The 10,921-nt window shown below is 48.9% G+C and overlaps 3 protein-coding genes across 12 annotated transcripts in view; 2 read left to right on the plus strand and 1 right to left on the minus strand.

The window, feature by feature from the left end:
* kst (spectrin beta chain, non-erythrocytic 5 kst) overlaps window positions 1-8,426 on the plus strand; it is a 32,687-nt gene extending 24,261 nt beyond the window's left edge. For 3 of the 7 annotated variants that reach the window (XM_065864274.2, XM_065864275.2, XM_036814555.3), the window contains 5 exons: window positions 50-5,948; window positions 6,010-6,328; window positions 6,395-6,505; window positions 6,635-6,967; window positions 7,796-8,426. In XM_065864274.2, coding sequence (XP_065720346.2) covers window positions 50-5,948; window positions 6,010-6,328; window positions 6,395-6,505; window positions 6,635-6,967; window positions 7,796-8,052 — 6,919 coding nt within the window. In that variant the 3' untranslated portion in view covers window positions 8,053-8,426. Of the gene's footprint in view, window positions 1-49; window positions 5,949-6,009; window positions 6,329-6,394; window positions 6,506-6,634; window positions 7,214-7,360; window positions 7,424-7,795 lie in introns of all 7 variants that reach the window. The other 4 variants (XM_036814552.3, XM_036814553.3, XM_036814556.3 and 1 more) reach the window with 4 other exon arrangements.
* The window catches only part of RpL28 (ribosomal protein L28), a 384,986-nt gene that overhangs the window by 173,119 nt on the left and 200,946 nt on the right, over window positions 1-10,921 (minus strand). The window lies entirely within an intron of this gene.
* Window positions 10,196-10,556, plus strand: Drs (Drosomycin). Its single transcript, XM_036814562.3, has one exon. The coding sequence runs from the start codon at window positions 10,263-10,265 to the stop codon at window positions 10,473-10,475; it is 213 nt and encodes a 70-aa protein (XP_036670457.3). The 5' UTR covers window positions 10,196-10,262; the 3' UTR covers window positions 10,476-10,556.

Raw genomic sequence — 10,921 nt, forward strand, 5'->3', positions numbered from 1 at the left:
GTAATATTCCAATAAGGGTTATACTAATTATTTACAATCTCACCTGCAGAACTTCCTGGGAGAACCTTCTGCAACTGCTAAACCAGCGCGAGCAGAAGCTCCACGCCGCTGGCGAAATTCACCGCTTCCATCGGGACGTGGCAGAGGCTCTATTCCGCATCCAAGACAAGAATGCCGCCCTTTCCCAAGAACTGGGCAGGGATTTGAACTCCGCTCTGGCACTGCTGCGCAAGCACGAGGGCTTCGAGAACGATCTGGTGGCCCTGGAGGCTCAACTTCAGGTCCTCGTGGAGGATTCTGTGCGCTTGCAGGCCAAGTATCCTTCGAATGCAGCTGCAATTGCCCAACAGCAGGATAAGGTGGTGGCCGCCTGGAATGACCTCAAGGAACGTTCCACCGCTCGCGGAGATCGTCTGGCTGCCAGTTCGGACCTACAGACCTTCCTCACCGATGTCAGGGATATAGTGTCCTGGTCATCCAATCTGCGTGCTGCCCTCCAGGCGGAGGAGCATGTGAGCGATGCTGCCGGAGCCACGGCCCTGAAGATTCAACACGATGCCATCTACGGAGAGATTGAGGCCAGGGAGGATAAGTTCCGGTACCTGAACGAACTGAGTGATTCCATGGTTCAGACCGGACACTATGCTGCCGCCGATGTTGAGGAGAAGTGCGCCGCCATGTTGGATGAGCGCCAGAAGCTACATGCCGCCTGGAACAAGAAGAAGATCATGCTGGAGCAAAAGATCGATCTGTTCTGCTTCCTACGCGATGCCAAGCAGATTGACAATCTGTCCAGCTCCCAGCAGGCTGCCCTGAGCAGCTCCGACTTTGGCCAGACGGTGGAGGATGTGCAGAACAAGATCAGGAAGCACGACGAGTTCGAGCGTTTGATTCAAACGCAGGAGGAGAAGGTGGCCCTGCTCCAAGAGCACGGTCGCAAGCTGATCGAGCAGCGTCACTACGACAGTGCTAACATTCAGACTATCCTTCAGGGAGTCCTCGCCCGCCGCCAGAAGGTCAAGGATCTTTGCGCCGTGCGTCGCTACAAACTAGAGGACGCTCTGCTGTACGCCAAATTCGTAAGAGATTGCGCCGAGGCCGAGTCCTGGATCAATGAGAAGCAGAAGAAACTGGAGGCCGATGCTGCTAGCTACGCGGAAGTGACCAATCTGGACGAGAAGATCAAGAAGCTGCAGAAGCACCAAGCCTTCCAGGCCGAGGTGGCTGCCAACCAGGGTCGCATTCAGGAGATTCAAGATACCGGCGTCATCCTTCTGAGCAAACAGCACGAGTCCTCGCCGGAGATCAAGCTGGCTATCGAAAGAGTGCTCCAAGCCTGGCAGGGATTGCTGGCGGAGCTTGAGCAGCGTGGTCGAGGTCTGGAGGAGGCCCAAGACAGCCTGGAGTTCAACAGCCAGCTGGACAAGATCGAAGCCTGGATTCGTGACAAGGAGATGATGGTGCAGGCCAGTGACACAGGTCGCGATTTGGAGCACTGCAATGCCCTGATGAGAAAACTCGATGATGTAGACTCGGACATGAGGGTGGACGATCAGCGGGTGAAGCACATCAACCAGCTGGCCGACAAGCTCATCAACCAAGCCCAAGTCCCAGCGGACACCCAAAGTGTGGACAAGAGGCGAAAGGACTTCAACTACAACTGGCGACAGCTGCAAGGAGCACTCAATGCCTACCGTGCCTTGCTGGGCGGAGCAAACGAGATCCATGTCTTCAATCGCGATGTGGATGACACGGCGGAGAGAATAGCCGAAAAGGCTCTGGCCATGAGCTCCACCGATACGGGACGAGATCTGGCCGCCGTGGAGGCCCTTATCCGCAGGGAAGAGGCTCTGGAGAGGGACATGTCCGCCGTTAAGCTAAAGATTGATCAGCACGAAACTGCTGCCGATTTCCTGATCAAAAAGTATCCGGAACGTGGCGCCCAGCATATTGAGAGGAAACTGGAGGAGCTGCACAAATCCTGGGGCAACCTGCAGGCCTTGTCCGTCAAGAGGCAGAGCATTCTGAACGAAGCTTATCTGGCTCACAAGTTTGTGTCCGATGTAAAGGAACTGGAACTGTGGGTCAACGATATGATCAAGAAAATGAACAACACCCAAGCGCCATCCACGATCAACGATTGCGAGACCCAGTTGGAATTGCACCAGGAACGGAAGGTGGAGATCGAGGGCAGGGAGGGGGCCTTCGCTGGATTAAAACAGCAAGGTGATCAGCTCTCCACCAGACCGCAGCAACAGCAGCCGGAGAATGTGCGCAAATATCTGCTTGTCCTGGAGGAACTGCATCAAACCCTGAACGAAGCCTGGAGCGAGAGGGCCAGGGACCTGACAGAAGCTCATCAGCTGCAGCTGTTCAAGGCCCAAGTGGAGCAGGTTGAGATCTGGCTGGCCAACAAGGAAGCCTTCCTCAACAACGACGATTTGGGTGACTCCTACACAGCCGTGGAAAGACTGCTCAAGAAGCACGATGAATTCGAGAAGTTGCTCCATGCCGATCACGTGGACACCCTGCAGAAGTTTGCCAATAGCATACTGGAGGGAGAGCCCAAGGATGCGGATCTGATCCGGGAGAAACTGGCCTACATCCTAAGGAGAAAGCAGAAACTGTTGGAACTCTCGCAGGAAAGAAAGCAACGGCTGACACAGTCTCTCCAACTGCAGGAGTTCCTGCGCAGTCTCTACGAGATCGATCGCTGGCTGGTGCAGAAGCTCCAGGTGGCCCTTGATGAGAACTACCGGGAACCGAGCAATCTGCAGAGCAAGATCCAGAAACACGCTGCCTTCGATGCCGAGCTGTTGAGCAATTCTCCTCGTGTCCAGTCGGTTATCCATGAGGGTGAGCGCCTTATCCGCGGGGAGCACTTTGCCAAGGACGAGATTGCCCAACAGGTACAGCTGCTTGAGGGAGATTGGCTCAAGCTGAAGGCCGCTTCCCAGACCAAGAAGGATAAGCTCCAGCAGGCCTACGATGCTCTGGCCTTCAACCGCAGCGTGGATGAGTTCAACAACTGGATGGACGAGGTGGAGCTGCAATTGAGCAGCGAGGATTACGGCAAGGATTTGGCTGCTGTTAGTAACTTGCTGAAGAAGCACGAGCGCCTGGAGGCCGATGTGGCCCATCATGGCGAACTGGCCGAGCAGCTGAAGCAGAAGGATGAGCAGTTCTTCCAGGCGGAACACTTCCTGCGCCATGAAATCCACGAGAGAGCCACTGTCAGCATCCGTAGGTACAATACTCTTCACGAACCCTTGGGCATTCGTAGGGAGAACCTAGAGGATTCCCTCAGTCTTCAGCAGTTCTTGAGGGACGCAGAGGATGAACTCCAATGGCTGGCGGAGAAGCAACTGGTGGCTGGATCCCAGGACCTGGGCACCAGTCTCCTGTCCGTTCAAGGCCTCCAAAAGAAACACAATTCTCTGGAGGCGGAGCTCACCTCGCAGGAACCTTTGATTCAGGCTCTCCTCCAAAGAGGTCAGCAGATGATTCGGGACAATCACTTTGCCAGCGAGCAATTGCAATACAAGTCGGAGTTGCTCCAAAAGCAGCTGGTCCAGTTGAGGGATTTGGCTGCCATTCGGCGACTGCGTCTTCTGGACGCCGTGGAGAGCCAGCTCTTCTATGTGGAGGCCAACGAGGCGGATGCCTGGATGCGGGAGAAACGTCCGGTTTTGGCCAGCAGCGATTACGGCCGGGATGAGGTCTCCGTTCAGGGTCACCAGAAGAAATTGGAAGTCCTGCAAAGAGAACTCGCTGCCTTCAAGCCATCGATAGAGAAGGTGGCCAAACTGGCCACTGGATTGATTGAGAGGAATCACTTTGATAGCTCAAACATTGCCGAGAAGAACGGGCAAGTGGGTCAGCAATACGAGGATCTGCTCCGCCTGGCCAAGGAACGGGAGCTGAGACTTGGCGAGTGCAAGAAGCTGTTTGAGTACCTGCGTGAAACGGAGGAGTTGCACGAGTGGGTGGGCGACCAGATGGCGGTCACCGCCAGTGAGGATTACGGCGAGGATGTGGAGCATGTGGAACAGCTCATCCTGGCCTTTGAATCCTTCGTTTCCAACTTGAATGCCAACGAAGCGAGGGTTGAGGCTTGCCTGGAACGGGGCGATCGCCTCATCCAGGAGAACAATCCGTATAGAAGTTCTATTAAATCGAAGCGCGACGAGACCAAGCAGTTGTGGGAAGAGCTAAAGGATCTGGTGCACGCTCGCCAGGATGCCTTAGCTGGAGCTAAGCAGGTACATGTCTACGATCGTGTGGCCGATGAAACTATTCAGCTCATCAACGAGAAGGATGCCTCGCTCATTTCCGAGGATTACGGTCAGGATTTGGAGAGCATTCAGGCCTTGGGCAGGAAGCACCAAGTGTTCGAGTCCGAGCTGGTTGGTATCCAGGGACAGGTTGACTCCGTCCTGGCAGAAGCTGTCAAACTGGGCGAGATCTACCCTGATGCCAAGGAACACATTGAAGTCAAACGCGATGAGACGGTGGAGGCCTGGACGGATCTGAAGGAGAAGACTGGAGCCAGGAAGAATAAGCTCAGCCAAGCAGAGCAGCTCCAGTCCTACTTCGATGAGTACCGTGACCTAATTGCCTGGATCAATGAGATGCTGGCCAAGATCACGGCCCCCGAACTTGCCACCAGTGTGGCGGGAGCCGAGCTCCTTTTGGCCAGCACCAAGGATCACGATACGGAGATCCGTGCCAGGGACGAAACCTTCGCCAAGTTCGCTACCAATGGTCAGCAATTGATCAAGGAGAAACACTTCCTGGCCCACGAAGTGGAGGACAAGATCAAGGTCCTGCAGGCTCGTCACGAACTCCTGAAGCATACTCTTCGCAAGCGTCGCGAGATCTACGAACTCAACCTGGACACCCAGTTGTTCTTGAAGGACGCCGAGATTCTGGAGCAATGGATCAGCAGTCGCGAGCCCCAGCTCAAGGATGCCAAGCTGGGAGATTCCATACCCCAGGTGGAGGATCTGCTGCGCCGGCACGAGGACTTTGAGAAGACTGTGGCCGCCCAAGAAGAGAAGTTCCAGGCCATCAAGCGGATAACGCTGCTGGAACAGCTCTTCCGTCACCAGCTGGAGCAGGAGAAAATCAGCAAGCTGCAGGAAAAGGAACGTTTGGAGAAGGAACGCCTGGAGCAGTTGAAGCAACGAGAGCTCCAGCGTCTGGCGGATGAAAGGAGACGAGCGGAGAAACAGCACGAGCATCGCCAGAATGCTGCGTCGCAGGAAAAGACACCGATCTTCTCCTCGCCCATGGTCACTCCGGCCCAGACCAGTGGTCCACAGTCGCCGGCCTTGGGTCAGGCCCAGTTGAGGCCTCCATTCGGGGATGAGAACGAGCACATGGCCCTCCAGAAGAGCAGCTCTAGCGGTATGTTTGGTGACCGATTGCGTCGCGGATCCGCCGATGCCAATGTGAAGCGGGCGGAGAGCATGAAGGTTCAGCCCAAACAGGCCAAGCGCACGCCATCGTTTACCACCAGAAGACGCGCTCAGTCCTTCAGGAAGAACCAGAAGGGCGAGGGATTCGACCTGCCGCCCGTTGAGATTCAGGGCAGTCTGGAGCGCAAGCATGGCTTGCAATCCGGCGGCAAGAAGGCTCCTGTGCGTTCATGGAAGCAGTTCCACACTGTGCTCTGTGGCCAATTGGTGTGCTTCTTCAAGGATGAGAATGACTTCCTGCAACAGAAGACAGCCACTGCTCCAGTTAACATCCTGGGAGCCAAGTGCGAGCGGGCAGAGGATTATACCAAGAAGAAATACGTCTTCCGGCTAAAACTGCCCGACGGATCGGAGTTCCTCTTTGAGGCTCCCTCTCTGGAAATCCTAAACGACTGGGTGCGCAAGATATCCTTCCATGCTAGTCTGCCGCCGAACATGCAGTTGCTAAGCTACGACGAGTCCATGAAGGTATGATGGGATATCTCTTTAAAAGGCGAAAATTAATACTTTATTTATTGTGTCCTTATAGCAACAGTCGAGCAGTTCGCCGGACATCAAGGTGACCAGCAGCGTGGAGTCGCCAGTCAGCTCCCGCAACTCTTCGCCCGATTCCCAGCGTCGCACCAGTGGTGGCCAGGTCCTGGATGGAACTGCCACACCCCAAATGGCCTTCCTGCAGCGACAAATGCAGCAGCAACAACAACAGCAGCAATCGCAGCCCAGTTCACCCACCTCCGGATTCGATCAGAAGCCACCAATCCCGCCCAGAGGAGCGCCACCAGTGGCCAGCCATCGCCAGAGCCAGGAGAATCTAGTTGTGATGCGCAATCGCCAAAGTTCCAGTAATGGTAAGGACTACTCAGAAGTCAAAATTTATTCCAATGATTATTTTATTACCTGGTAATCCCCTACAGACCTGCAACAATCCGCCACTTTGCCCGCCGGCTTGACTGGAGTCCAGCAGAATGGAAGCAGCAAGGATGATGGTGCGGTGCTGACACGCAACAGCGAGGCCAGACAATCGGGTGAGTCCTTAGAACTGGGTAGTAGTCTTATCCCCTAGCCATTTGTGTCTCTGTCCATACACCACCTACACATTATTCCACTCACATTGTACAAATTGTCCTCCAACAACGCAATGCCGTGTGTATTAGATAATCCGCCGCCATTGCCAACGACGATGCCACCGGTGGGTGGCCAGCATCAGCATCCCCAGCATTCCCATTCCCATCAGAGTCAGCATCAGGCGCAGGTTCAGCAGAGGATTAATGCCTTCAATGCGGCGGCGAGTCAGCAGCAACAGCCGGATTACTATAATAATAACAGCCCGGCGAGGCAGCAGCCTCAGAGGATTCCCTCGGGCAGGATCGACTCCACGAGGAAGTTCATCGAGATGGAGGCGCATAACAATAATGGCGGCACCATCAGCAGTCCCAAGAGGAGCAACGTCAACTATTCCAGCAGCGGGGCCAGCAGCAATGGCAACGGTAATGTGAAGATAGGAGCCGGGAACTCCTCTACGACCACGATCACCAACTCCACCACCACCACCACCACACACCAAGTGACCTCGAGCAGTCGCACGGTGTGGCATCTAACCTCATCGCCCACCTCATCGACCAAATCATCATCAACCGGGGGCTCCGGGGAGCCTAGCCATGCCATCAGTAATCCAAGCTATATGGGTCTGCATCTGAATAACAATAATGACTCAATCGGAATTGGACTCGGTGGTTAGACGAACCTCATTAATCCTAACAACCTGTATATTATTCGGTTCCTAGTCTTAAGTGCATGGTGCTACGGTTTCGGCTGATCTGATCTCTTTGTACATATCTGTTTCTCTCTTTATCCTGAATGCATGCCTTTTTGTGGAATAGGTTCCTCGACTTTCAAACCGGTGAAGATAACCCGCCGATCCTATCTGCGCACGAGTTTGCAAAGTATTTCTATGAGTTTTATATACTATTTGTTTATTTCGTAATCGAACTATCTGTAACTCGAACAAGGCGTTGATTCTTAATAACCCTTATAAAATATTTTAAAATTTCCTTGTTTGAATTTAAATTTTTACAAATTTTGTTTCGAGTTATAGACATTCGATGGTATATTTAGTTATAAGTGCTATTCCTTTCTCATATTCCTTATTCATGTAATATATATATGATAATTAAGCTAAGAACAATATCTGTTTGCCTGTCCACCCTATGAATCTCACTTTATGTTATGCTACACTCCGAACACTCTTCATTGGCATGTTGTCTTGATAACTTAAAGATTTCCAACCACTTACTTTTGTTCTTGTATCCTGCCAGGTTGGGGAAACACCCGCTTCGAGAGCAACCGACCCGTGTCCCTGCAGCCCGACTCCATCAGCTTCTCGCGCGTTTCCGCGGAGAGTTCCAGCGAAAGTGAGGCCCAGTCCATCTCCTCCGTGTCCGGAGTGAAGGGCAGCAAGGGAACCAAGGAGGAGCGCCGCAGCGGCATGTTCCGCATCTTTGGACGCAAGGGCGACAAGGAGAAGGAGAAGGACAAGGACAAGCGCCGGTCGAGTCAAGTCCCGCCACAGTGAGAACACATTCAACTTCCCGACAATTTGGAGGAGCAGCCACCGTTACAACAACCAGATCAACCAGGCCGAATTGTTTTTGTATTTTTTATATACACCATAATTATTTAATTTGTATTCGCCAAGGGCAAACAAATTTAAGAACGAAACCAACCACTAAACGAAACAAGAAATGGAAAAGTTGAAAAATTTAAAGTGTCTACTTAAAGCTAAAGCGACAAATGAAAGTATAAAAGAAATATTATATATATATATAAAGTCAATGTTTTAATTGCATTATAAAATGTATTTGTAAGTTTGTTCGTTGTATGATTAAATATAATTTTCGTAAAACAAAAAACCTTAAACAATAAATACTATACATATTGTGAAAACAACATTAGACCGAATTTTTATTTTGAAGAATTACCTGATCTTTCCCAGTCGGACCTGTCCATATGGAAAAGGCGTGGAGGTTCACATTCCCATTATGGACAAAGTCCATTCGCTTTTATTAAGTATGTTCAAAATTTTCAGTACTGAAACGTTCGCGACCGCTTTACATAGGAAATTCCTATGGAAAAAGGCCTGAAACCCCCTGAAAAAGTTCACGTGGTGCCAACCCCTGAATTTTTCCTATAGAAATTATTGTGGAATCAAGCCTGACGGTCCGACTGGGTTCATAAATGATACAATGCCTCAAAGTATGCTATAAAAATCGACATGGACAGTTTAACAAAAACTTTCAAAAAATGCATCGGACTGCAGAATAGTTAAAAAAATTGCGGTTTTTATTGTAGATTGCAACGCTTTTGTTAAATTTGCCAACCAATGACAAGTAATTGTTTATTTTTAAAATTTTATGGCCTCATAAAAATGATTATTGTTCACAGTCTATTAATAAGAATTTAATTGCGCTTGACAAATTGTGCACTTAAAAGTCAATAAACACATGTAGCTGATAAGGCCCGAGCGGATGTTAATATTTTCTTGACCATCGTCAATAATAGACTGATTGACATAGCTTAGCAAAACATCTGGATACTTGCAATCCATATCTTAGTTGTTAGCTCGTTTTATATTGTTTTTGCCAGTTCCGGATTTAGGTGTTATGAAACAGTGCATCTGTATTATAATAATGGAAAACTTTAAAAAACGTTTAATTTTTTATTCTAAGCACATTGAGAACACGACTAAACTTTTTTGACATTAAATTTGAGCTTATGGCGGAAAAATTTGAAAAAAATAATCAAAATAATTGATTGATTTCAATATATTCAACAAAAATTCGCAGTGTGTAGTCCCTAATCTATTCCTTTTGTTTCAACTTGGGGTTTTTCAATAAATTATAGATTAACTTGGGAATTTCACAAGCAATTACAAAATCTCTTTTGACCCTTTGCATTCTTATCATGTGCATTACGGCGTTTTAAAATATTCCTAACAGGTGAACAACTGAATTTTCAAGAAGTCTAGTGCAAGCTTGTACACTTTCCATTGATACGGCAACCTCCCCAATAATGTACGAATATTCCTTCCTTCCTTCTGTCCTTCTTAAATTAAAAAGAATTAAAGGTAAAGGATTCTTTAAAGATAAAATTATTTGGCTACTTTTATCAAATTTTGAAGCTCGCCTGCTCGGATCCGGAATCCCGACCTATAAAATCTAGTTCGGACCAAATCGATTTACTTTTTATGGTTTCCAAACATAGCCTCTGTGGGTCATTGTGATTTCACGGGGACTTTTCAAGATTTATTCAATTAATCAGCGCTTGACTCTTTGTACTCGTATTGTTATGCTTTCCTCGTCATTTATTTAGACTGGGGTTTAACCCAAGTCCCTGGCAAATTATTTATTTATCTGGGGCAATCCAGATGATCTTGGTATTCAGTGCATAGGGCGCATCTTATAGTGAAAAAAGTTTGTTTTGCAAATGATGATGAGGCTTTAAGCAATAAATCGTATCTTGTTTACGTACGGAAATGTTTGAAAGTGTTATCTTTATAAGATACGTAAGGGTGGTTTCCCTGAGGAACGCTTTCAAAAGTGACTGCACATGTATCACCACGAGATGATCTATTTCGCTTACAAACGAATACGCTTCGGGAAAAGCTGAGTGTTCGGCAGAGAGATCGATGCACTATATAAGCTCCTCCGCGATTCTTTTAAGCCACAAGTCTCTGACAATTCAACAAGGAACCACCCAACAGGCTCTCTGAGAACTTCTTCCAATATGATGCAAATCAAGTACTTGTTCGCCCTCTTCGCTGTCCTGATGGTGGTCGTCCTGGGAGCCAACGAGGCCGATGCCGACTGTCTTTCCGGAAGATATAAGGGTCCCTGTGCCGTCTGGGACAATGAGACTTGCCGACGAGTGTGCAAGGAGGAAGGACGAGTCAGTGGACACTGCAGCCCCAGTCTGAAGTGCTGGTGCGAAGGATGCTAAGACATCAATTCTTAAAAATATTCTTTAAAGTCTGTTCAGCGCTACAAAAACCGAATATCTAATAAAAATGATGTACATTAATTATCATGTTTTTAATCTCCTAAAACAAGGCACCTAAAGAAAGTAACTCTTTGGTATTTCTTTATTGTAACAAGTAATGTTCTAATTACTTTGCTTACTACGTTGTCTCAACAAATAAAATTCAAAGACATGAGGTTTAGAGCTAATTTAGAGTGGCGATTATTTTAATTAGGAGATTATCGCCCAGTATTTCCACATATTGTATGCGCATTCCTCTCTCTATTTCAAACTATAATATAAACCTCAGTCTATTTCTTAACTTTAGTTGCAAATTACTTGGGAAATGTGTCCCGGACCTACATACGCCTTAGATTGTTGTCGAGGTCAAAGGAATTTATTATTTATTTTATTTTACTCCAAAATAT

This window comes from Drosophila suzukii, chromosome 3 (assembly GCF_043229965.1).
Source record: "Drosophila suzukii chromosome 3, CBGP_Dsuzu_IsoJpt1.0, whole genome shotgun sequence".
Classification (NCBI taxonomy): Eukaryota; Metazoa; Arthropoda; class Insecta; order Diptera; family Drosophilidae; genus Drosophila; species Drosophila suzukii.